A 27,217-nucleotide genomic window follows, 5' to 3' on the forward strand; every position below is an offset into this window, starting at 1 on the left:
ATACACAATGTAAACACAATTTTTAAAAGCGATGCAGTCGCTATGTCGTTATTTTAAAATACCCTCTGGAGCGAGGCTGACCGGCAAGCGGGTCGGAGACACTGCCACCGTCTCCTTCCCGCAGCGAGCTCCTCCGGTGCTCCGCCTAAATAGCCCTGTGTGCAGCCACTAGAGCGCTAACCGCTCCTAGTGGGACCGGAAGTGCCGAAAATGCCTACCACCCCCTTGCTACAATGGGAGGTGGGAGGCGGCTACCAGCGCTGTAACGCGACAATGGAGGCACAAGAGTGTGGCCAAAAGGCAGGTGTTGGTGCAGTGTGATGCGGGGAAATGCGAAATAAAATTTTTCAGCAAAACACAATATTTAAAATACACAATGTAAACACAATTTTTAAAAGCGATGCAGTCGCTATGTCGTTATTTTAAAATACCCTCTGGAACGAGGCTGACCGGCAAGCGGGTCGGAGACACTGCCACCGTCTCCTTCCCGCAGCGAGCTCCTCCGGTGCTCCGCCTAAATAGCCCTGTGTGCAGCCACTAGAGCGCTAACTGCTCCTAGTGGGACCGGAAGTGCCGAAAATGCCTACCACCCCCTTGCTACAATGAGAGGTGGGAGGCGGCTACCAGCGCTGTAACGCGACAATGGAGGCACAAGTGTGTGGCCAAAAGGCAGGTGTTGGTGCAGTGTGATGCGGGGAAATGCGAAATAACATTTTTCAGCAAAACACAATATTTAAAATACACAATGTAAACACAATTTTTAAAAGCGATGCAGTCGCTATGTCGTTATTTTAAAATACCCTCTGGAGCGAGGCTGACCGGCAAGCGGGTCGGAGACACTGCCACCGTCTCCTTCCCGCAGCGAGCTCCTCCGGTGCTCCGCCTACATAGCCCTGTGTGCAGCCACTAGAGCGCTAACCGCTCCTAGTGGGACCGGAAGTGCCGAAAATGCCTACCACCCCCTTGCTACAATGGGAGGTGGGAGGCGGCTACCAGCGCTGTAACGCGACAATGGAGGCACAAGAGTGTGGCCAAAAGGCAGGTGTTGGTGCAGTGTGATGCGGGGAAATGCGAAATTAAATTTTTCAGCAAAACACAATATTTAAAATACACAATGTAAACACAATTTTTAAAAGCGATGCAGTCGCTATGTCGTTATTTTAAAATACCCTCTGGAGCGAGGCTGACCGACAAGCGGGTCGGAGACACTGCCACCGTCTCCTTCCCGCAGCGAGCTCCTCCGGTGCTCCGCCTAAATAGCCCTGTGTGCAGCCACTAGAGCGCTAACTGCTCCTAGTGGGACCGGAAGTGCCGAAAATGCCTACCACCCCCTTGCTACAATGGGAGGTGGGAGGCGGCTACCAGCGCTGTAACGCGACAATGGAGGCACAAGAGTGTGGCCAAAAGGCAGGTGTTGGTGCAGTGTGATGCGGGGAAATGCGAAATTAAATTTTTCAGCAAAACACAATATTTAAAATACACAATGTAAACACAATTTTTAAAAGCGGTGCAGTCGCTATGTCGTTATTTTAAAATACCCTCTGGAGCGAGGCTGACCGGCAAGCGGGTCGGAGACACTGCCACCGTCTCCTTCCCGCAGCGAGCTCCTCCGGTGCTCTGCCTAAATAGCCCTGTGTGCAGCCACTAGAGAGCTAACCGCTCCTAGTGGGACCGGAAGTGCCGAAAATGCCTACCACCCCCTTGCTACAATGGGAGGTGGGAGGCGGCTACCAGCACTGTAACGCGACAATGGAGGCACAAGAGTGTGGCCAAAAGGCAGGTGTTGGTGCAGTGTGATGCGGGGAAATGCGAAATTAAATTTTTCAGCAAAACACAATATTTAAAATACACAATGTAAACACAATTTTAAAAGCGATGCAGTCGCTATGTCGTTATTTTAAAATACCCTCTGGAGCGAGGCTGACCGGCAAGCGGGTCGGAGACACTGCCACAGTCTCCTTCCCGCAGCGAGCTCCTCCGGTGCTCCGCCTAAATAGCCCTGTGTGCAGCCACTAGAGCGCTAACCGCTCCTAGTGGGACCGGAAGTGCCGAAAATGCCTACCACCCCCTTGCTACAATGGGAGGCGGCTACCAGCGCTGTAACGCGACAATGGAGGCACAAGAGTGTGGCCAAAAGGCAGGTGTTGGTGCAGTGTGATGCGGGGAAATGCGAAATTAAATTTTTCAGCAAAACACAATATTTAAAATACACAATGTAAACACAATTTTTAAAAGCGATGCAGTCGCTATGTCGTTATTTTAAAATACCCTCTGGAGCGAGGCTGACCGGCATGCGGGTCGGAGACACTGCCACCGTCTCCTTCCCGCAGCGAGCTCCTCCGGTGCTCCGCCTAAATAGCCCTGTGTGCAGCCACTAGAGCGCTAACCGCTCCTAGTGGGACCGGAAGTGCCGAAAATGCCTACCACCCCCTTGCTACAATGGGAGGTGGGAGGCGGCTACCAGCGCTGTAACGCGACAATGGAGGCACAAGAGTGTGGCCAAAAGGCAGGTGTTGGTGCAGTGTGATGCAGGGAAATGCGAAATTAAATTTCTCAGCAAAACACAATATTTAAAATACACAATGTAAACACAATTTTTAAAAGCGATGCAGTCGCTATGTCGTTATTTTAAAATACCCTCTGGAGCGAGGCTGACCGGCAAGCGGGTCGGAGACACTGCCACCGTCTCCTTCCCGCAGCGAGCTCCTCCGGTGCTCCGCCTAAATAGCCCTGTGTGCAGCCACTAGAGTGCTAACCGCTCCTAGTGGGACCGGAAGTGCCGAAAATGCCTACCACCCCCTTGCTACAATGGGAGGTGGGAGGCGGCTACCAGCGCTGTAACGCGACAATGGAGGCACAAGAGTGTGGCCAAAAGGCAGGTGTTGGTGCAGTGTGATGCGGGGAAATGCAAAATTAAATTTTTCAGCAAAACACAATATTTAAAATACACAATGTAAACACAATTTTTAAAAGCGATGCAGTCGCTATGTCGTTATTTTAAAATACCCTCTGGAGCGAGGCTGACCGGCAAGCGGGTCGGAGACACTGCCATCGTCTCCTTCCCGCAGCGAGCTCCTCCGGTGCTCCGCCTAAATAGCCCTGTGTGCAGCCACTAGAGCGCTAACCGCTCCTAGTGGGACCGGAAGTGCCAAAAATGCCTACCACCCCCTTGCTACAATGGGAGGTGGGAGGCGGCTACCAGCGCTGTAACGCGACAATGGAGGCACAAGAGTGTGGCCAAAAGGCAGGTGTTGGTGCAGTGTGATGCGGGGAAATGCGAAATTAAATTTTATAGCAAAACACAATATTTAAAATACACAATGTAAACACAATTTTTAAAAGCGATGCAGTCGCTATGTCGTTATTTTAAAATACCCTCTGGAGCGAGGCTGACCGGCAAGCGGGTCGGAGACACTGCCATCGTCTCCTTCCCGCAGCGAGCTCCTCCGGTGCTCCGCCTAAATAGCCCTGTGTGCAGCCACTAGAGCGCTAACCGCTCCTAGTGGGACCGGAAGTGCCGAAAATGCCTACCACCCCCTTGCTACAATGGGAGGTGGGAGGCGGCTACCAGCGCTGTAACGCGACAATGGAGGCACAAGAGTGTGACCAAAAGGCAGGTGTTGGTGCAGTGTGATGCGGGGAAATGCGAAATTAAATTTTTCAGCAAAACACAATATTTAAAATACACAATGTAAACACAATTTTTAAAAGCGATGCAGTCGCTATGTCGTTATTTTAAAATACCCTCTGGAGCGAGGCTGACCGGCAAGCGGGTCGGAGACCCTGCCACCGTCTCCTTCCCGCAGCGAGCTCCTCCGGTGCTCCGCCTAAATAGCCCTGTGTGCAGCCACTAGAGCGCTAACCGCTCCTAGTGGGACCGGAAGTGCCGAAAATGCCTACCACCCCCTTGCTACAATGGGAGGTGGGAGGCGGCTACCAGCGCTGTAACGCGACAATGGAGGCACAAGAGTGTGGCCAAAAGGCAGGTGTTGGTGCAGTGTGATGAGGGGAAATGCGAAATTAAATTTTTCAGCAAAACACAATATTTAAAATACACAATGTAAACACAATTTTTAAAAGCGGTGCAGAAGCTATGTCGTTATTTTAAAATACCCTATGGAGCGAGGCTGACCGGCAAGCGGGTCGGAGACACTGCCACGTCTCCTTCCCGCAGCGAGCTCCTCCGGTGCTCCGCCTAAATAGCCCTGTGTGCAGCCACTAGAGAGCTAACCGCTCCTAGTGGGACCGGAAGTGCCGAAAATGCCTACCACCCCCTTACTACAATGGGAGGTGGGAGGCGGCTACCAGCGCTGTAACGCGACAATGGAGGCACAAGAGTGTGGCCAAAAGGCAGGTGTTGGTGCAGTGTGATGCGGGGAAATGCGAAATTAAATTTTTCAGCAAAACACAATATTTAAAATACACAATGTAAACACAATTTTTAAAAGCGATGCAGTCGCTATGTCGTTATTTTAAAATACCCTCTGGAGCGAGGCTGACCGGCAAGCGGGTCGGAGACACTGCCACCGTCTCCTTCCTGCAGCGAGCTCCTCCGGTGCTCCGCCTAAATAGCCCTGTGTGCAGCCACTAGAGCGCTAACCGCTCCTAGTGGGACCGGAAGTGCCGAAAATGCCTACCACCCCCTTGCTACAATGGGAGGTGGGAGGCGGCTACCAGCGCTGTAACGCGACAATGGAGGCACAAGAGTGTGGCCAAAAGGCAGGTGTTGGTGCAGTGTGATGCGGGGAAATGCGAAATTAAATTTTTCAGCAAAACACAATATTTAAAATACACAATATAAACACAATTTTTAAAAGCGATGCAGTCGCTATGTCGTTATTTTAAAATACCCTCTGGAGCGAGGCTGACCGGCAAGCGGGTCGGAGACACTGCCACCGTCTCCTTCCCGCAGCGAGCTCCTCCGGTGCTCCGCCTAAATAGCCCTGTGTGCAGCCACTAGAGCGCTAACCGCTCCTAGTGGGACCGGAAGTGCCGAAAATGCCTACCACCCCCTTGCTACAATGGGAGGTGGGAGGCGGCTACCAGCGCTGTAACGCGACAATGGAGGCACAAGAGTGTGGCCAAAAGGCAGGTGTTGGTGCAGTGTGATGCGGGGAAATGCGAAATTAAATTTTTCAGCAAAACACAATATTTAAAATACACAATGTAAACACAATTTTTTAAAGCGATGCAGTCGCTATGTCGTTATTTTAAAATACCCTCTGGAGCGAGGCTGACCGGCAAGCGGGTCGGAGACACTGCCACCGTCTCCTTCCCGCAGCGAGCTCCTCCGGTGCTCCGCCTAAATAGCCCTGTGTGCAGCCACTAGAGCGCTAACCGCTCCTAGTGGGACCGGAAGTGCCGAAAATGCCTACCACCCCCTTGCTACAATGGGAGGTGGGAGGCGGCTACCAGCGCTGTAACGCGACAATGGAGGCACAAGAGTGTGGCCAAAAGGCAGGTGTTGGTGCAGTGTGATGCGGGGGAAATGCGAAATTAAAATTTTCAGCAAAACACAATATTTAAAATACACAATGTAAACACAATTTTTAAAAGCGATGCAGTCGCTATGTCGTTATTTTAAAATACCCTCTGGAGCGAGGCTGACCGGCAAGCGGGTCGGAGACACTGCCACCGTCTCCTTCCCGCAGCGAGCTCCTCCGGTGCTCCGCCTAAATAGCCCTGTGTGCAGCCACTAGAGCGCTAACTGCTCCTAGTGGGACCGGAAGTGCCGAAAATGCCTACCACCCCCTTGCTACAATGGGAGGTGGGAGGCGGCTACCAGCGCTGTAACGCGACAATGGAGGCACAAGAGTGTGGCCAAAAGGCAGGTGTTGGTGCAGTGTGATGCGGGGGAATGCGAAATTAAATTTTTCAGCAAAACACAATATTTAAAATACACAATGTAAACACAATTTTTAAAATCGATGCAGTCGCTATGTCGTTATTTTAAAATACCCTCTGGAGCGAGGCTGACCGGCAAGCGGGTCGGAGACACTGCCATCGTCTCCTTCCCGCAGCGAGCTCCTCCGGTGCTCCGCCTAAATAGCCCTGTGTGCAGCCACTAGAGCGCTAACCGCTCCTAGTGGGACCGGAAGTGCCGAAAATGCCTACCACCCCCTTGCTACAATGGGAGGTGGGAGGCGGCTACCAGCGCTGTAACGCGACAATGGAGGCACAAGAGTGTGGCCAAAAGGCAGGTGTTGGTGCAGTGTGATGAGGGGAAATGCGAAATTAAATTTTTCAGCAAAACACAATATTTAAAATACACAATGTAAACACAATTTTTAAAAGCGGTGCAGAAGCTATGTCGTTATTTTAAAATACCCTATGGAGCGAGGCTGACCGGCAAGCGGGTCGGAGACACTGCCACGTCTCCTTCCCGCAGCGAGCTCCTCCGGTGCTCCGCCTAAATAGCCCTGTGTGCAGCCACTAGAGAGCTAACCGCTCCTAGTGGGACCGGAAGTGCCGAAAATGCCTACCACCCCCTTACTACAATGGGAGGTGGGAGGCGGCTACCAGCGCTGTAACGCGACAATGGAGGCACAAGAGTGTGGCCAAAAGGCAGGTGTTGGTGCAGTGTGATGCGGGGAAATGCGAAATTAAACTTTTCAGCAAAACACAATATTTAAAATACACAATGTAAACACAATTTTTAAAAGCGATGCAGTCGCTATGTCGTTATTTTAAAATACCCTCTGGAGCGAGGCTGACCGGCAAGCGGGTCGGAGACACTGCCACCGTCTCCTTCCTGCAGCGAGCTCCTCCGGTGCTCCGCCTAAATAGCCCTGTGTGCAGCCACTAGAGCGCTAACCGCTCCTAGTGGGACCGGAAGTGCCGAAAATGCCTACCACCCCCTTGCTACAATGGGAGGTGGGAGGCGGCTACCAGCGCTGTAACGCGACAATGGAGGCACAAGAGTGTGGCCAAAAGGCAGGTGTTGGTGCAGTGTGATGCGGGGAAATGCGAAATTAAATTTTTCAGCAAAACACAATATTTAAAATACACAATATAAACACAATTTTTAAAAGCGATGCAGTCGCTATGTCGTTATTTTAAAATACCCTCTGGAGCGAGGCTGACCGGCAAGCGGGTTGGAGACACTGCCACCGTCTCCTTCCCGCAGCGAGCTCCTCCGGTGCTCCGCCTAAATAGCCCTGTGTGCAGCCACTAGAGCGCTAACCGCTCCTAGTGGGACCGGAAGTGCCGAAAATGCCTACCACCCCCTTGCTACAATGGGAGGTGGGAGGCGGCTACCAGCGCTGTAACGCGACAATGGAGGCACAAGAGTGTGGCCAAAAGGCAGGTGTTGGTGCAGTGTGATGCGGGGAAATGCGAAATTAAATTTTTCAGCAAAACACAATATTTAAAATACACAATGTAAACACAATTTTTTAAAGCGATGCAGTCGCTATGTCGTTATTTTAAAATACCCTCTGGAGCGAGGCTGACCGGCAAGCGGGTCGGAGACACTGCCACCGTCTCCTTCCCGCAGCGAGCTCCTCCGGTGCTCCGCCTAAATAGCCCTGTGTGCAGCCACTAGAGCGCTAACCGCTCCTAGTGGGACCGGAAGTGCCGAAAATGCCTACCACCCCCTTGCTACAATGGGAGGTGGGAGGCGGCTACCAGCGCTGTAACGCGACAATGGAGGCACAAGAGTGTGGCCAAAAGGCAGGTGTTGGTGCAGTGTGATGCGGGGAAATGCGAATTTACATTTTTCAGCAAAACACAATATTTAAAATACACAATGTAAACACAATTTTTAAAAGCGATGCAGTCGCTATGTCGTTATTTTAAAATACCCTCTGGAGCGAGGCTGACCGGCAAGCGGGTCGGAGACACTGCCACCGTCTCCTTCCCGCAGTGAGCTCCTCCGGTGCTCCGCCTAAATAGCCCTGTGTGCAGCCACTAGAGCGCTAACCGCTCCTAGTGGGACCGGAAGTGCCGAAAATGCCTACCACCCCCTTGCTACAATGGGAGGTGGGAGGCGGCTACCAGCGCTGTAACGCGACAATGGAGGCACAAGTGTGTGGCCAAAAGGCAGGTGTTGGTGCAGTGTGATGCGGGGAAATGCGAAATAACATTTTTCAGCAAAACACAATATTTAAAATACACAATGTAAACACAATTTTTAAAAGCGATGCAGTCGCTATGTCGTTATTTTAAAATACCCTCTGGAGCGAGGCTGACCGGCAAGCGGGTCGGAGACACTGCCACCGTCTCCTTCCCGCAGCGAGCTCCTCCGGTGCTCCGCCTAAATAGCCCTGTGTGCAGCCACTAGAGCGCTAACCGCTCCTAGTGGGACCGGAAGTGCCGAAAATGCCTACCACCCCCTTGCTACAATGGGAGGTGGGAGGCGGCTACCAGCGCTGTAACGCGACAATGGAGGCACAAGAGTGTGGCCAAAAGGCAGGTGTTGGTGCAGTGTGATGCGGGGGAAATGCGAAATTAAAATTTTCAGCAAAACACAATATTTAAAATACACAATGTAAACACAATTTTTAAAAGCGATGCAGTCGCTATGTCGTTATTTTAAAATACCCTCTGGAGCGAGGCTGACCGGCAAGCGGGTCGGAGACACTGCCACCGTCTCCTTCCCGCAGCGAGCTCCTCTGGTGCTCCGCCTAAATAGCCCTGTGTGCAGCCACTAGAGCGCTAACTGCTCCTAGTGGGACCGGAAGTGCCGAAAATGCCTACCACCCCCTTGCTACAATGGGAGGTGGGAGGCGGCTACCAGCGCTGTAACGCGACAATGGAGGCACAAGAGTGTGGCCAAAAGGCAGGTGTTGGTGCAGTGTGATGCGGGGGAATGCGAAATTTAATTTTTCAGCAAAACACAATATTTAAAATACACAATGTAAACACAATTTTTAAAATCGATGCAGTCGCTATGTCGTTATTTTAAAATACCCTCTGGAGCGAGGCTGACCGGCAAGCGGGTCGGAGACACTGCCACCGTCTCCTTCCCGCAGCGAGCTCCTCCGGTGCTCCGCCTAAATAGCCCTGTGTGCAGCCACCAGAGCGCTAACCGCTCCTAGTGGGACCGGAAGTGCCGAAAATGCCTACCACCCCCTTGCTACAATGGGAGGTGGGAGGCGGCTACCAGCGCTGTAACGCGACAATGGAGGCACAAGAGTGCGGCCAAAAGGCAGGTGTTGGTGCAGTGTGATGCGGGGAAATGCGAAATTAAATTTTTCAGCAAAACACAATATTTAAAATACACAATGTAAACACAATTTTTAAAAGCGATGCAGTCGCTATGTCGTTATTTTAAAATACCCTCTGGAACGAGGCTGACCGGCAAGCGGGTCGGAGACACTGCCACCGTCTCCTTCCCGCAGCGAGCTCCTCCGGTGCTCCGCCTAAATAGCCCTGTGTGCAGCCACTAGAGCGCTAACTGCTCCTAGTGGGACCGGAAGTGCCGAAAATGCCTACCACCCCCTTGCTACAATGAGAGGTGGGAGGCGGCTACCAGCGCTGTAACGCGACAATGGAGGCACAAGTGTGTGGCCAAAAGGCAGGTGTTGGTGCAGTGTGATGCGGGGAAATGCGAAATAACATTTTTCAGCAAAACACAATATTTAAAATACACAATGTAAACACAATTTTTAAAAGCGATGCAGTCGCTATGTCGTTATTTTAAAATACCCTCTGGAGCGAGGCTGACCGGCAAGCGGGTCGGAGACACTGCCACCGTCTCCTTCCCGCAGCGAGCTCCTCCGGTGCTCCGCCTACATAGCCCTGTGTGCAGCCACTAGAGCGCTAACCGCTCCTAGTGGGACCGGAAGTGCCGAAAATGCCTACCACCCCCTTGCTACAATGGGAGGTGGGAGGCGGCTACCAGCGCTGTAACGCGACAATGGAGGCACAAGAGTGCGGCCAAAAGGCAGGTGTTGGTGCAGTGTGATGCGGGGAAATGCGAAATTAAATTTTTCAGCAAAACACAATATTTAAAATACACAATGTAAACACAATTTTTAAAAGCGATGCAGTCGCTATGTCGTTATTTTAAAATACCCTCTGGAACGAGGCTGACCGGCAAGCGGGTCGGAGACACTGCCACCGTCTCCTTCCCGCAGCGAGCTCCTCCGGTGCTCCGCCTAAATAGCCCTGTGTGCAGCCACTAGAGCGCTAACTGCTCCTAGTGGGACCGGAAGTGCCGAAAATGCCTACCACCCCCTTGCTACAATGAGAGGTGGGAGGCGGCTACCAGCGCTGTAACGCGACAATGGAGGCACAAGTGTGTGGCCAAAAGGCAGGTGTTGGTGCAGTGTGATGCGGGGAAATGCGAAATAACATTTTTCAGCAAAACACAATATTTAAAATACACAATGTAAACACAATTTTTAAAAGCGATGCAGTCGCTATGTCGTTATTTTAAAATACCCTCTGGAGCGAGGCTGACCGGCAAGCGGGTCGGAGACACTGCCACCGTCTCCTTCCCGCAGCGAGCTCCTCCGGTGCTCCGCCTACATAGCCCTGTGTGCAGCCACTAGAGCGCTAACCGCTCCTAGTGGGACCGGAAGTGCCGAAAATGCCTACCACCCCCTTGCTACAATGGGAGGTGGGAGGCGGCTACCAGCGCTGTAACGCGACAATGGAGGCACAAGAGTGTGGCCAAAAGGCAGGTGTTGGTGCAGTGTGATGCGGGGAAATGCGAAATTAAATTTTTCAGCAAAACACAATATTTAAAATACACAATGTAAACACAATTTTTAAAAGCGATGCAGTCGCTATGTCGTTATTTTAAAATACCCTCTGGAGCGAGGCTGACCGGCAAGCGGGTCGGAGACACTGCCACCGTCTCCTTCCCGCAGCGAGCTCCTCCGGTGCTCCGCCTAAATAGCCCTGTGTGCAGCCACTAGAGCGCTAACTGCTCCTAGTGGGACCGGAAGTGCCGAAAATGCCTACCACCCCCTTGCTACAATGGGAGGTGGGAGGCGGCTACCAGCGCTGTAACGCGACAATGGAGGCACAAGAGTGTGGCCAAAAGGCAGGTGTTGGTGCAGTGTGATGCGGGGAAATGCGAAATTAAATTTTTCAGCAAAACACAATATTTAAAATACACAATGTAAACACAATTTTTAAAAGCGGTGCAGTCGCTATGTCGTTATTTTAAAATACCCTCTGGAGCGAGGCTGACCGGCAAGCGGGTCGGAGACACTGCCACCGTCTCCTTCCCGCAGCGAGCTCCTCCGGTGCTCTGCCTAAATAGCCCTGTGTGCAGCCACTAGAGAGCTAACCGCTCCTAGTGGGACCGGAAGTGCCGAAAATGCCTACCACCCCCTTGCTACAATGGGAGGTGGGAGGCGGCTACCAGCACTGTAACGCGACAATGGAGGCACAAGAGTGTGGCCAAAAGGCAGGTGTTGGTGCAGTGTGATGCGGGGAAATGCGAAATTAAATTTTTCAGCAAAACACAATATTTAAAATACACAATGTAAACACAATTTTAAAAGCGATGCAGTCGCTATGTCGTTATTTTAAAATACCCTCTGGAGCGAGGCTGACCGGCAAGCGGGTCGGAGACACTGCCACAGTCTCCTTCCCGCAGCGAGCTCCTCCGGTGCTCCGCCTAAATAGCCCTGTGTGCAGCCACTAGAGCGCTAACCGCTCCTAGTGGGACCGGAAGTGCCGAAAATGCCTACCACCCCCTTGCTACAATGGGAGGCGGCTACCAGCGCTGTAACGCGACAATGGAGGCACAAGAGTGTGGCCAAAAGGCAGGTGTTGGTGCAGTGTGATGCGGGGAAATGCGAAATTAAATTTTTCAGCAAAACACAATATTTAAAATACACAATGTAAACACAATTTTTAAAAGCGATGCAGTCGCTATGTCGTTATTTTAAAATACCCTCTGGAGCGAGGCTGACCGGCATGCGGGTCGGAGACACTGCCACCGTCTCCTTCCCGCAGCGAGCTCCTCCGGTGCTCCGCCTAAATAGCCCTGTGTGCAGCCACTAGAGCGCTAACCGCTCCTAGTGGGACCGGAAGTGCCGAAAATGCCTACCACCCCCTTGCTACAATGGGAGGTGGGAGGCGGCTACCAGCGCTGTAACGCGACAATGGAGGCACAAGAGTGTGGCCAAAAGGCAGGTGTTGGTGCAGTGTGATGCAGGGAAATGCGAAATTAAATTTCTCAGCAAAACACAATATTTAAAATACACAATGTAAACACAATTTTTAAAAGCGATGCAGTCGCTATGTCGTTATTTTAAAATACCCTCTGGAGCGAGGCTGACCGGCAAGCGGGTCGGAGACACTGCCACCGTCTCCTTCCCGCAGCGAGCTCCTCCGGTGCTCCGCCTAAATAGCCCTGTGTGCAGCCACTAGAGTGCTAACCGCTCCTAGTGGGACCGGAAGTGCCGAAAATGCCTACCACCCCCTTGCTACAATGGGAGGTGGGAGGCGGCTACCAGCGCTGTAACGCGACAATGGAGGCACAAGAGTGTGGCCAAAAGGCAGGTGTTGGTGCAGTGTGATGCGGGGAAATGCAAAATTAAATTTTTCAGCAAAACACAATATTTAAAATACACAATGTAAACACAATTTTTAAAAGCGATGCAGTCGCTATGTCGTTATTTTAAAATACCCTCTGGAGCGAGGCTGACCGGCAAGCGGGTCGGAGACACTGCCATCGTCTCCTTCCCGCAGCGAGCTCCTCCGGTGCTCCGCCTAAATAGCCCTGTGTGCAGCCACTAGAGCGCTAACCGCTCCTAGTGGGACCGGAAGTGCCAAAAATGCCTACCACCCCCTTGCTACAATGGGAGGTGGGAGGCGGCTACCAGCGCTGTAACGCGACAATGGAGGCACAAGAGTGTGGCCAAAAGGCAGGTGTTGGTGCAGTGTGATGCGGGGAAATGCGAAATTAAATTTTATAGCAAAACACAATATTTAAAATACACAATGTAAACACAATTTTTAAAAGCGATGCAGTCGCTATGTCGTTATTTTAAAATACCCTCTGGAGCGAGGCTGACCGGCAAGCGGGTCGGAGACACTGCCATCGTCTCCTTCCCGCAGCGAGCTCCTCCGGTGCTCCGCCTAAATAGCCCTGTGTGCAGCCACTAGAGCGCTAACCGCTCCTAGTGGGACCGGAAGTGCCGAAAATGCCTACCACCCCCTTGCTACAATGGGAGGTGGGAGGCGGCTACCAGCGCTGTAACGCGACAATGGAGGCACAAGAGTGTGACCAAAAGGCAGGTGTTGGTGCAGTGTGATGCGGGGAAATGCGAAATTAAATTTTTCAGCAAAACACAATATTTAAAATACACAATGTAAACACAATTTTTAAAAGCGATGCAGTCGCTATGTCGTTATTTTAAAATACCCTCTGGAGCGAGGCTGACCGGCAAGCGGGTCGGAGACCCTGCCACCGTCTCCTTCCCGCAGCGAGCTCCTCCGGTGCTCCGCCTAAATAGCCCTGTGTGCAGCCACTAGAGCGCTAACCGCTCCTAGTGGGACCGGAAGTGCCGAAAATGCCTACCACCCCCTTGCTACAATGGGAGGTGGGAGGCGGCTACCAGCGCTGTAACGCGACAATGGAGGCACAAGAGTGTGGCCAAAAGGCAGGTGTTGGTGCAGTGTGATGAGGGGAAATGCGAAATTAAATTTTTCAGCAAAACACAATATTTAAAATACACAATGTAAACACAATTTTTAAAAGCGGTGCAGAAGCTATGTCGTTATTTTAAAATACCCTATGGAGCGAGGCTGACCGGCAAGCGGGTCGGAGACACTGCCACGTCTCCTTCCCGCAGCGAGCTCCTCCGGTGCTCCGCCTAAATAGCCCTGTGTGCAGCCACTAGAGAGCTAACCGCTCCTAGTGGGACCGGAAGTGCCGAAAATGCCTACCACCCCCTTACTACAATGGGAGGTGGGAGGCGGCTACCAGCGCTGTAACGCGACAATGGAGGCACAAGAGTGTGGCCAAAAGGCAGGTGTTGGTGCAGTGTGATGCGGGGAAATGCGAAATTAAATTTTTCAGCAAAACACAATATTTAAAATACACAATGTAAACACAATTTTTAAAAGCGATGCAGTCGCTATGTCGTTATTTTAAAATACCCTCTGGAGCGAGGCTGACCGGCAAGCGGGTCGGAGACACTGCCACCGTCTCCTTCCTGCAGCGAGCTCCTCCGGTGCTCCGCCTAAATAGCCCTGTGTGCAGCCACTAGAGCGCTAACCGCTCCTAGTGGGACCGGAAGTGCCGAAAATGCCTACCACCCCCTTGCTACAATGGGAGGTGGGAGGCGGCTACCAGCGCTGTAACGCGACAATGGAGGCACAAGAGTGTGGCCAAAAGGCAGGTGTTGGTGCAGTGTGATGCGGGGAAATGCGAAATTAAATTTTTCAGCAAAACACAATATTTAAAATACACAATATAAACACAATTTTTAAAAGCGATGCAGTCGCTATGTCGTTATTTTAAAATACCCTCTGGAGCGAGGCTGACCGGCAAGCGGGTCGGAGACACTGCCACCGTCTCCTTCCCGCAGCGAGCTCCTCCGGTGCTCCGCCTAAATAGCCCTGTGTGCAGCCACTAGAGCGCTAACCGCTCCTAGTGGGACCGGAAGTGCCGAAAATGCCTACCACCCCCTTGCTACAATGGGAGGTGGGAGGCGGCTACCAGCGCTGTAACGCGACAATGGAGGCACAAGAGTGTGGCCAAAAGGCAGGTGTTGGTGCAGTGTGATGCGGGGAAATGCGAAATTAAATTTTTCAGCAAAACACAATATTTAAAATACACAATGTAAACACAATTTTTTAAAGCGATGCAGTCGCTATGTCGTTATTTTAAAATACCCTCTGGAGCGAGGCTGACCGGCAAGCGGGTCGGAGACACTGCCACCGTCTCCTTCCCGCAGCGAGCTCCTCCGGTGCTCCGCCTAAATAGCCCTGTGTGCAGCCACTAGAGCGCTAACCGCTCCTAGTGGGACCGGAAGTGCCGAAAATGCCTACCACCCCCTTGCTACAATGGGAGGTGGGAGGCGGCTACCAGCGCTGTAACGCGACAATGGAGGCACAAGAGTGTGGCCAAAAGGCAGGTGTTGGTGCAGTGTGATGCGGGGGAAATGCGAAATTAAAATTTTCAGCAAAACACAATATTTAAAATACACAATGTAAACACAATTTTTAAAAGCGATGCAGTCGCTATGTCGTTATTTTAAAATACCCTCTGGAGCGAGGCTGACCGGCAAGCGGGTCGGAGACACTGCCACCGTCTCCTTCCCGCAGCGAGCTCCTCCGGTGCTCCGCCTAAATAGCCCTGTGTGCAGCCACTAGAGCGCTAACTGCTCCTAGTGGGACCGGAAGTGCCGAAAATGCCTACCACCCCCTTGCTACAATGGGAGGTGGGAGGCGGCTACCAGCGCTGTAACGCGACAATGGAGGCACAAGAGTGTGGCCAAAAGGCAGGTGTTGGTGCAGTGTGATGCGGGGGAATGCGAAATTAAATTTTTCAGCAAAACACAATATTTAAAATACACAATGTAAACACAATTTTTAAAATCGATGCAGTCGCTATGTCGTTATTTTAAAATACCCTCTGGAGCGAGGCTGACCGGCAAGCGGGTCGGAGACACTGCCATCGTCTCCTTCCCGCAGCGAGCTCCTCCGGTGCTCCGCCTAAATAGCCCTGTGTGCAGCCACTAGAGCGCTAACCGCTCCTAGTGGGACCGGAAGTGCCGAAAATGCCTACCACCCCCTTGCTACAATGGGAGGTGGGAGGCGGCTACCAGCGCTGTAACGCGACAATGGAGGCACAAGAGTGTGGCCAAAAGGCAGGTGTTGGTGCAGTGTGATGAGGGGAAATGCGAAATTAAATTTTTCAGCAAAACACAATATTTAAAATACACAATGTAAACACAATTTTTAAAAGCGGTGCAGAAGCTATGTCGTTATTTTAAAATACCCTATGGAGCGAGGCTGACCGGCAAGCGGGTCGGAGACACTGCCACGTCTCCTTCCCGCAGCGAGCTCCTCCGGTGCTCCGCCTAAATAGCCCTGTGTGCAGCCACTAGAGAGCTAACCGCTCCTAGTGGGACCGGAAGTGCCGAAAATGCCTACCACCCCCTTACTACAATGGGAGGTGGGAGGCGGCTACCAGCGCTGTAACGCGACAATGGAGGCACAAGAGTGTGGCCAAAAGGCAGGTGTTGGTGCAGTGTGATGCGGGGAAATGCGAAATTAAATTTTTCAGCAAAACACAATATTTAAAATACACAATGTAAACACAATTTTTAAAAGCGATGCAGTCGCTATGTCGTTATTTTAAAATACCCTCTGGAGCGAGGCTGACCGGCAAGCGGGTCGGAGACACTGCCACCGTCTCCTTCCTGCAGCGAGCTCCTCCGGTGCTCCGCCTAAATAGCCCTGTGTGCAGCCACTAGAGCGCTAACCGCTCCTAGTGGGACCGGAAGTGCCGAAAATGCCTACCACCCCCTTGCTACAATGGGAGGTGGGAGGCGGCTACCAGCGCTGTAACGCGACAATGGAGGCACAAGAGTGTGGCCAAAAGGCAGGTGTTGGTGCAGTGTGATGCGGGGAAATGCGAAATTAAATTTTTCAGCAAAACACAATATTTAAAATACACAATATAAACACAATTTTTAAAAGCGATGCAGTCGCTATGTCGTTATTTTAAAATACCCTCTGGAGCGAGGCTGACCGGCAAGCGGGTTGGAGACACTGCCACCGTCTCCTTCCCGCAGCGAGCTCCTCCGGTGCTCCGCCTAAATAGCCCTGTGTGCAGCCACTAGAGCGCTAACCGCTCCTAGTGGGACCGGAAGTGCCGAAAATGCCTACCACCCCCTTGCTACAATGGGAGGTGGGAGGCGGCTACCAGCGCTGTAACGCGACAATGGAGGCACAAGAGTGTGGCCAAAAGGCAGGTGTTGGTGCAGTGTGATGCGGGGAAATGCGAAATTAAATTTTTCAGCAAAACACAATATTTAAAATACACAATGTAAACACAATTTTTTAAAGCGATGCAGTCGCTATGTCGTTATTTTAAAATACCCTCTGGAGCGAGGCTGACCGGCAAGCGGGTCGGAGACACTGCCACCGTCTCCTTCCCGCAGCGAGCTCCTCCGGTGCTCCGCCTAAATAGCCCTGTGTGCAGCCACTAGAGCGCTAACCGCTCCTAGTGGGACCGGAAGTGCCGAAAATGCCTACCACCCCCTTGCTACAATGGGAGGTGGGAGGCGGCTACCAGCGCTGTAACGCGACAATGGAGGCACAAGAGTGTGGCCAAAAGGCAGGTGTTGGTGCAGTGTGATGCGGGGAAATGCGAATTTACATTTTTCAGCAAAACACAATATTTAAAATACACAATGTAAACACAATTTTTAAAAGCGATGCAGTCGCTATGTCGTTATTTTAAAATACCCTCTGGAGCGAGGCTGACCGGCAAGCGGGTCGGAGACACTGCCACCGTCTCCTTCCCGCAGTGAGCTCCTCCGGTGCTCCGCCTAAATAGCCCTGTGTGCAGCCACTAGAGCGCTAACCGCTCCTAGTGGGACCGGAAGTGCCGAAAATGCCTACCACCCCCTTGCTACAATGGGAGGTGGGAGGCGGCTACCAGCGCTGTAACGCGACAATGGAGGCACAAGTGTGTGGCCAAAAGGCAGGTGTTGGTGCAGTGTGATGCGGGGAAATGCGAAATAACATTTTTCAGCAAAACACAATATTTAAAATACACAATGTAAACACAATTTTTAAAAGCGATGCAGTCGCTATGTCGTTATTTTAAAATACCCTCTGGAGCGAGGCTGACCGGCAAGCGGGTCGGAGACACTGCCACCGTCTCCTTCCCGCAGCGAGCTCCTCCGGTGCTCCGCCTAAATAGCCCTGTGTGCAGCCACTAGAGCGCTAACCGCTCCTAGTGGGACCGGAAGTGCCGAAAATGCCTACCACCCCCTTGCTACAATGGGAGGTGGGAGGCGGCTACCAGCGCTGTAACGCGACAATGGAGGCACAAGAGTGTGGCCAAAAGGCAGGTGTTGGTGCAGTGTGATGCGGGGGAAATGCGAAATTAAAATTTTCAGCAAAACACAATATTTAAAATACACAATGTAAACACAATTTTTAAAAGCGATGCAGTCGCTATGTCGTTATTTTAAAATACCCTCTGGAGCGAGGCTGACCGGCAAGCGGGTCGGAGACACTGCCACCGTCTCCTTCCCGCAGCGAGCTCCTCTGGTGCTCCGCCTAAATAGCCCTGTGTGCAGCCACTAGAGCGCTAACTGCTCCTAGTGGGACCGGAAGTGCCGAAAATGCCTACCACCCCCTTGCTACAATGGGAGGTGGGAGGCGGCTACCAGCGCTGTAACGCGACAATGGAGGCACAAGAGTGTGGCCAAAAGGCAGGTGTTGGTGCAGTGTGATGCGGGGGAATGCGAAATTTAATTTTTCAGCAAAACACAATATTTAAAATACACAATGTAAACACAATTTTTAAAATCGATGCAGTCGCTATGTCGTTATTTTAAAATACCCTCTGGAGCGAGGCTGACCGGCAAGCGGGTCGGAGACACTGCCACCGTCTCCTTCCCGCAGCGAGCTCCTCCGGTGCTCCGCCTAAATAGCCCTGTGTGCAGCCACCAGAGCGCTAACCGCTCCTAGTGGGACCGGAAGTGCCGAAAATGCCTACCACCCCCTTGCTACAATGGGAGGTGGGAGGCGGCTACCAGCGCTGTAACGCGACAATGGAGGCACAAGAGTGCGGCCAAAAGGCAGGTGTTGGTGCAGTGTGATGCGGGGAAATGCGAAATTAAATTTTTCAGCAAAACACAATATTTAAAATACACAATGTAAACACAATTTTTAAAAGCGATGCAGTCGCTATGTCGTTATTTTAAAATACCCTCTGGAGCGAGGCTGACCGGCAAGCGGGTTGGAGACACTGCCACCGTCTCCTTCCCGCAGCGAGCTCCTCCGGTGCTCCGCCTAAATAGCCCTGTGTGCAGCCACTAGAGCGCTAACCGCTCCTAGTGGGACCGGAAGTGCCGAAAATGCCTACCACCCCCTTGCTACAATGGGAGGTGGGAGGCGGCTACCAGCGCTGTAACGCGACAATGGAGGCACAAGAGTGTGGCCAAAAGGCAGGTGTTGGTGCAGTGTGATGCGGGGAAATGCGAAATTAAATTTTTCAGCAAAACACAATATTTAAAATACACAATGTAAACACAATTTTTAAAAGCGATGCAGTCTCTATGTCGTTATTTTAAAATACCCTCTGGAGCGAGGCTGACCGGCAAGCGGGTCGGAGACACTGCCACCGTCTCCTTCCCATATTTAATGCCACGTAAGGGACCTAATTAAGGGCCTGATTACGATGATGGTGGGACCACCACCGACAGCCCGTCGGTGGCGATCCTACGCCATGATAATAGTGTTTCCTGCTGCCACATTAGGATGGCAGGCAGATCTTTGGCGGTCGGAGAGACCGACCACCATGGATCCAATTGGCTCAGGGAGCCCTTCAGCCCATCAGACAGAAGCGCAATCCCTACAATAGTTGCTATACCTGTCAGGCACCGCCATAGCGATTACGATGTTCCTTCCCGCCAGCCATTTCATGGCGGTTTACCTGCCAGAAAAAGGCAGGTGGAAAGGAACATTGAGGGCCTGTAGCGGGCCCCCCTTCACCCCTGGCCCTCCGACATGGGCCCCTACATATCCCTGCATGTGCCAGGCACCGCATGGTGTTTGCCACATAGTGCAGGGATATGCAAAAAGTTTATTTTTTGTATTGCGGCGTGTGCTGCAGCCTGCAGCACATGCTGCAATACAAAATATAAACTTTGAGTCGCATTGTAATTAGCATGGTGAGACCGCTGACAGCTACCCGGGCGGTCCAGTCCCGATGTGATGGCAGTCCGGCAAAAGTCAGACTGCCATCATAATGAGGCCCTTAGTTCTCGGTGACAGATATCCCGTTTTGTGGGTCTTCTGGATAACCTTTTTTACATAGTGAGTGTACAGTTGATCTTTTCCATGTCTCTGGGATGGTTCAGTGACAAAATATTGAAACAGAAAATATCGTCCTACAAGCATACTATGAGAGAAATATCGATGTCAAAAATATTGCCATCCTATCTTTATAATGTAAATGACAAAAATACTGGATTAACAAAATATAAAAACTGAAAATATCGTAGAAAAAAATATAGTTTATAAAATATATATAAATAGTAAAAACATTAAGGGCCTGTAAAGATGGAAGTGAGGCAGAAAAAGTGGTCAAATTATGGTTTATTAATTCCTCAAACCATAGACCCACCGGAGCAGCTGGGCAAACATCCCGACTCTCCAGAAACCAACCGCCTACTCCCCACAGCACACAAAACACTAACGTTCTAGGTTACATCACTAGATTCTAACGATGACATAAGCATGTTCTACAATTGATATGACATAGCACATTTACATAGACATAAATCAAGGATATTACCTACTACCACAGGGCCTTATTATGATGTGGCTCGGAAAGGCTCCAGGCGGCATCTCTGTTTAATTTCCGACTGACGGATTACAATGCTGGCGGTCGGAAATTAAACTGGCCGGTCATTACGGCTGGCTTCCGACAGGTCGGTCTGTAATCCCAAAGGGTGGCCTTTCCACCCTTGGGATTTTGATACCCGCTCTCCCGCATTCTTTCCATGTCGGGCTTTCTGGCTTAGAAAGCCTGTCGGAGAGCGAGTATGGGGGGGCCCCCTTGCCTCTGTGGCCTCCGGTTGGGGGCTGAGGGGGCACCTGTGGTGTCCCCCTGTTCATCTCTGCACCATGTGGGAGACACCCTGACGTGCCTGTCACACTGTGCAGGGATGAACACAGACTCCCATTCCTCTATGGGAGCTTGTGTTACAGCCGGTTTACGGCCATAACATGAGCTCTCATACAGGAAAGGGAATATGTGACCGAACAGTGTACAGTCGCATCGTCATTAGGCTGTCGGGACCACCGACCTGAGGCCAGTCGGGCCCGTTACGTCCGCCCAACATCCTAATCACCCCTAAAATATATTAAAAAGCAACAGTAAAATAATACCAATTAAATATATTTCATTATTTTTAAACTAAATATATCTATAATGCTTATTTACAAAAATAAAACACATAAATACTAACATATATTTATTTACATATATCGAATTAAAAATATTACTAAACTAATATTTTCAATATATATTATAATTTAATAATTTATAGTAAATGTAATAATGTAACAAATATATATACACACACATATATACACATATACTCAATAACAAACTTTTTTTTAAAACATACCATTTTAATTACTAATGAAAAAGTAAACATAAAAAATTACTGTTTATGAAAAAAATATGACATATTAAAAACATTAAACATTATAATTGTTATAATTTTAAATTAATACATATACTAGTCCCACTCCAATGTATACAATAGTAGGGAAAGTGTTGGACTCAGGAGGGGTAAAATGTACAATTTCCACTCCATGCAGTGCAATAGTTGGTGAAAGTGTTGGATTGTGGTGGGGTAAAATGTACTATTGCCACTCCAGTCAGTAGAACAGTAGGAAACGTTTTGATTGCGGAGGGGTAAAATTTACTATTACCACTCCAGTCGGTAGAACAGTAGGGAAAGTTTTGGATTGCGGAGGGGTAAAATTTACTGTTCCCACTCCAGTCAGTAAAACAATAGGGAAAGTGTTGGATTGTGAATGGGTAAAATTTACTATTCCTACTCCAGTCAGTAGAACAGTAGGGAAAGTTTTGAATTGCTGAGGGGTCAAATTCACTATTACCACTCCAGTCAGTAGAACAGTTGGGAAAGTTTTGGATTGCGGAGGTGTAAAATTCACTATTTCCACACCAGGCAGTGAAACAATAGGGAAAGTGTTCAATTGCGGAGGGGTAAAATGTACTATTCCAACTCCAATAAATGCTCCTGTAGGAAAAAAATTACAAAGGTGTAAAATTACTATTCCTACTCCAGTCACTGCAACAGTATGGAATGTCTTAGATTACGGTGGGGTAATATTTACTACTCCCACTCTAGTCAGTGGAACAGTAGAGAGAGTACTAGATTGCGGGGGTTGGAGGGTAAAATTAACTATTCCCACTGCAGTCAGTGCAACAGTAGGGTAAATGTTGGATTACGAAGGGATAACATTTACTATTCCCACTCCAATAAGAGCAACAGTAGGGAAAGTGTTGGATGGGAGAGGGGTAAAATGTACTACTCCCAATCCAGTCAGTGCAACAGTAGGGCAAGTGTTGGATTGCGGAAGGGTAAACATTACTAATTCCATTCCAGTCTGTGCAATATTAGAAACAGAGTAATTCACTTCAAGAATAGAAAATAATGTGAGAACTATACAAAATAACCAAAAATATAAATATTTGAATATACAATATATGTATTTTACCCTATCCCACTAGAAAGTAGACAAAACACATCTAAAATGTATTCTTAAAATGATATTTTACATAATTAAATATCTATAAAAATATTTCTTATAATAAACTAATTTTAAAATGTATATATTGATATTTAATTACTTTCCCACCCTTTATCCATACAAAATGAACAACCCACATTTAATATATGAATAAAAACAATCTTAAAAGCATAGTATAAATCATTTGTAATTAAACATTTAATATTAATAATTGACTAACAATAAATTATTTGTATTTGATTAACGTCCCACCCTTCACACCTACAAATGCAACAACTCACACCTAATACATAGCTTAAACAATGTCTTATTTACACATTTTACATATTTAACAATCATTAAAATAATTATTATAAATTGTAATTGTCTCTTATTATAATTAAATTACTACACATCCTTTATACATAAAAAACAACACTCACCAGCAAAAGATGTATTACAGTTTACCTAATTAACAAGTAAGTTACTAATATTAATTAAACATTAATTATTCATTAATTAAAACCTCCCACCCTATACCCTTACAAAACTCACAACCCGCACCCAAAACGTAACTTAAAAAAATATATTATACAATTAACATAAATATCAATAAATAAATTACTATTAATTAAATATTATTTAGAAATGAATTATAATGAATGTATTTCCTAACCTATACTCCTACAAAACCCACAAACCACACCTGAAACTTAACTTGAAAAATATAATTAAACAAGTAACATAAATTATCAATTAAATAATTAATATTAAAAATTAAATATTAATTAATGATAAATAATTTACTTCCCACCCTATACCCTAACAAAAACCCACAACCCACACCTGAAACTTAACTGTTAAAAACCTTAATTATTCAATTAACAAATAATTATCAATTATCAATTAAATAATCAATATTAATTAAAAAATAATTATTAATTAATTATAATTAATTTACTTCCCACCCTCTACCCCTATAAGCCCCACAACCCACTCATTACAAAAACAAATTACATTCTATTTCAAAACTACTAAAAATTCTAAACTATATTAACAACAATTATATAAACAATTTATAACATATACAATAAAAATATATACTAAAATACATAAACATATATTTTTAAAGATACTATTAACTATATTCCTGTAAAAGATAATAATGATTTTGATATTGTTCAAATCGAAATTACTTACCTTAAAATCGCTATTCTTAAGAACAATATTCTTGGACACAATATTTCTGTATGGCGTTATTTCAAACTTGATATTTATGTCTGACGATATTTTTATTTCATTATTTTGTCTGAATACAGTCTGAGATAATTTCTGCTCTAGTATGGCCTTTTAGAGTGTTATTAAAGGTCGAGACCAAAACTCAAGATAAAGTTTTACGACACAAACTGGTACCATTTGACCAGAGGCACCAGTCTGTTTTGCTTGTTTCAAAGAAGAAAGTATAATTTTGCCAGCGATCTCATTAGATGAAATGATATTACAGCTTCGTATCACCTTGGTCAATCGTTCATCATAGTAGAGTTCAGATACGTAATACATCCATATGTCTGAATTGGTGTTATTATGATCTGACTCTGACAGGATAAGATTAGTCCCCAGAATTGCTTCAAATCATGATTGGAACACCACCTAGTTATGTCATCCTATCTTTTTATGTTGAAGATTGTTTTTGTTTTTCTGGCATTTTTATTTATATCCACCGCTGAGGACCACAAGTTCTAGATTGGCAGGATCTGAACCTTTTTTCAACTGCCTTGTTAGTCTCTTCATTGAAGTTTTAGGTCCCTTGATCACCCGTTCTGTGGCATATATATTTCAGAACAGCAGTCAAGTAAGAATGTTAGAGCATGCTCAAAAGTCTTTATAGTCTGGTAGTTAGTTTCACCACTGATTATTTAGTTTATATTTGACACCCCGTGTTGGGTCTTCCGTTTCTCCTATGACTGATTAAATTGCATTGTCCATTTTAACCTTTTCATGGCTAATGTATTATATGGTTCGGTTGTGGTTTTAAAACGTTTTGAGTGAGATATTCCACATCTAAGTTCCATTATGAGTGGATAAAGGTCACCTTACTTCCTTTCAATTATTTGGAACACCATCTTCTGCAATGATGAAGTAGTAACAAAGGTGTAATCAAGCAAACTCCCTTTCGTCCCTATGTAATGGGTTGGTTTAATTTCGAAATCTGGATAAATTCAATCATTGAAGTTAATTAAGTTAATGAATGGCAAGTGGAATAACGTTGCCCAGAAATGTATATTTCTTTTTTTGCTGGATCGGATATCTGTGGTCATTTCTGGTATAGTCCATATAGATTTCAATGCCTGGGAGTGGTCTTTGCTTCTCTAACTGAAGCCAAGAGATGGTCCTTTTTTTTGTTTTAATAATCGCTTTCTTTTATTTTTTATCTGTTCCTCCCAAAAAAGAAAGTGTCACTCAGTTTCTTCAACCACATTATTTCTACTTTCCTAAGTTTGGCTTACATCCACTTAGTTCAAACGAGAACAAGGCATTAGCATTATTGTTTGTCTTATTCACAATTTTAGGAATTAAGGGAACTGCTGTACCGGTTAACTAGGCAGCCAGGGCTGCTGTATTTATTTGGGTCAAACCTCTCTCTTTTTGGGGGGGAGGGGGAGTTAATGCTTTATACTTTCTATTCATTGAAATCACAGATCTGTCCTCCTTTTTCTATCCCCAGTTAAAGGTTATCATATGATAGCCTGAGCAGTCAAAGTACCTGATGTAGACATTACTAGCTGCAATCCAAGCTGTTCTGTGGGTTGGCGTCAATGAGTTGTGCAAAAAACCTGCCTATAACATGACTGCCAAACTTTCTCAGCTGTGTATTATTCTGGTCCTGGAATCCAAGGTTATAGTCTCCAAGCAGTATGACCTTGAATATTGGTAGCATAGTCGACATGCAATCTCTTGCAGATCATTAATTGTTTCTATTACTTCACAGAGGAGATATTATGGCCTTGATTTTGAGTCTGGCGGTTCACGACCCACCAGAGTCACTGGAAGCGGCGGTAGCAGTCTCTCGACCACCCTATTACGATATGGGCGGTGACACGGACACAGCCCTGCCGCAGCCACCAGCGAACCGCCATTCCCTGGCAGTGTTGCAGCAGTCAGGAGGCAGTAATATGCTTGGTGGGACCGCCGAGGTCCTTGACAATATTTTGTTACTCAAGATTTTGGCTACATTATTTTGTAAAACAATATTTATGTCTATTATATTCTAACATGTAACCTTTTTGCATATTAACACAATACTAACACCTCTGCAATCACCTAAGGTCATTTGTTTTTCTAAACAAGAGCATCTCCCACAGGACAAACATCATACCTACATTATTACCTGTTGATGTAATGAAATCCTTTACCGAGTCACCCCTTAAAAAAATTATGTTTTAGGCACTTTCCAGAAAACATTGCATGCCTACCTGAAATAGGTGTTACCTTAGAAGTGCAATGAACATGGTAAAAAATCGCTGCTAAAGTCTGTGAACACCTGCAAGATTTGGACTTTGTGGGTGTTCGCCCTGCTGGGCTTTTGTACAAGAATAATTACGATTTTAATATTGAACTGTCAAAATACTGTGGTCAAAATATCACCTGCCAAGATATTCTGGCTGTTAAGGTACGCATTTATAGGTAGGTATATATTTCTTATTCTTAACTCCACATTTATGTTCTTTGCTGATATGTATCTTCAGGGTACATAAAGAGTCAAGTAAAGTAAATCCATACTTACATATACATACTTACCTTCCCGATACTGTGGTGTCATTGTTTTGAAAGATAGATATATTCATCCTCAATATTCCAGCCCTCAGCCCTGAAACACCTATTACATTACTTACAATTTAAACTGCAAAAAATCCAAACAACTGGTAGTTCCATGGTAGAGAGAGACAACTGCAACAAGGAAAATCAGCAGATCCTGAATCTGTGAATCAGGATCTGTCATTTGCAGTCACCGAAGGCGTTAATTGCACATGTAAATTAGATCTAGTTGTGCAAAATGTTCAATGGGTCAGCCCAATATTTTCTATATGATTGTAGTAGAAAGACTGAAGAATTACTGGACTAAAAAGACCAAGAAATGTATAGCTCTATTAGAAGAGTTACAAAACATTTTAAAAATGAAACAACAGAATAGGCCAAAGCCAGGTTTTCTGAAAAGCAAATACCTTATCCAACAGTCCTTTCACAAATTCATTAGTCAGTGTTTCACACGTGAAAGGCCATTCCTCAATTGAAAGTCGGGGATGCTTCTGTCTTTGCGATTGAGTATTCTTCTGACTAGAACAGAAAAAACGTACTCGCTGTCAGGCAGGTTAATATTTTCATGGACAAAGAGTAAAACAACTTAATAAATTCGGTCATGGACAAAACCTGCTCAGACAATCTGCATAAATACAGCACAACAGAACACGGTCATGTATGTTGCAATGGCTGTTTGATTTAGAAGACCCATGTGATAATCCACTGAAATGTACAATAATTACAATATTCATAAGGTGCGTTATTTTCTAGACATATTCAAAAAGTGCAACATTGAGTCACAGCTTATTAATTATCGTTAGAGGATCACATCTGAGAGATATAATAAATCACAAGTCATTTTGTGCAAACAGGTATTTTGTTGATAATGCATATCATTGTTTTTCATAGCACTGCATACTCAACGTTGTGAAGCTTTCAGTTTGTATTAATCATTTTGCCTTGATTACAAGCTCATCACATCATTACTTAA

At 47.4% G+C, this 27,217-nt stretch overlaps 1 protein-coding gene across 1 annotated transcript in view; it reads right to left on the reverse strand.

The window, feature by feature from the left end:
- Window positions 1-27,217, reverse strand: part of RFTN2 (raftlin family member 2) — a 409,447-nt gene that overhangs the window by 284,659 nt on the left and 97,571 nt on the right. Inside the window, exon 3 of the mRNA XM_078680443.1 lies at window positions 26,652-26,763. Within this exon, the coding sequence (XP_078536569.1) occupies window positions 26,652-26,763 (112 nt within the window). The remainder of the gene's footprint in view (window positions 1-26,651; window positions 26,764-27,217) is intronic.

This window comes from Lissotriton helveticus, chromosome 3_1 (assembly GCF_964261635.1).
Source record: "Lissotriton helveticus chromosome 3_1, aLisHel1.1, whole genome shotgun sequence".
In the NCBI taxonomy this organism is placed as follows: Eukaryota; Metazoa; Chordata; class Amphibia; order Caudata; family Salamandridae; genus Lissotriton; species Lissotriton helveticus.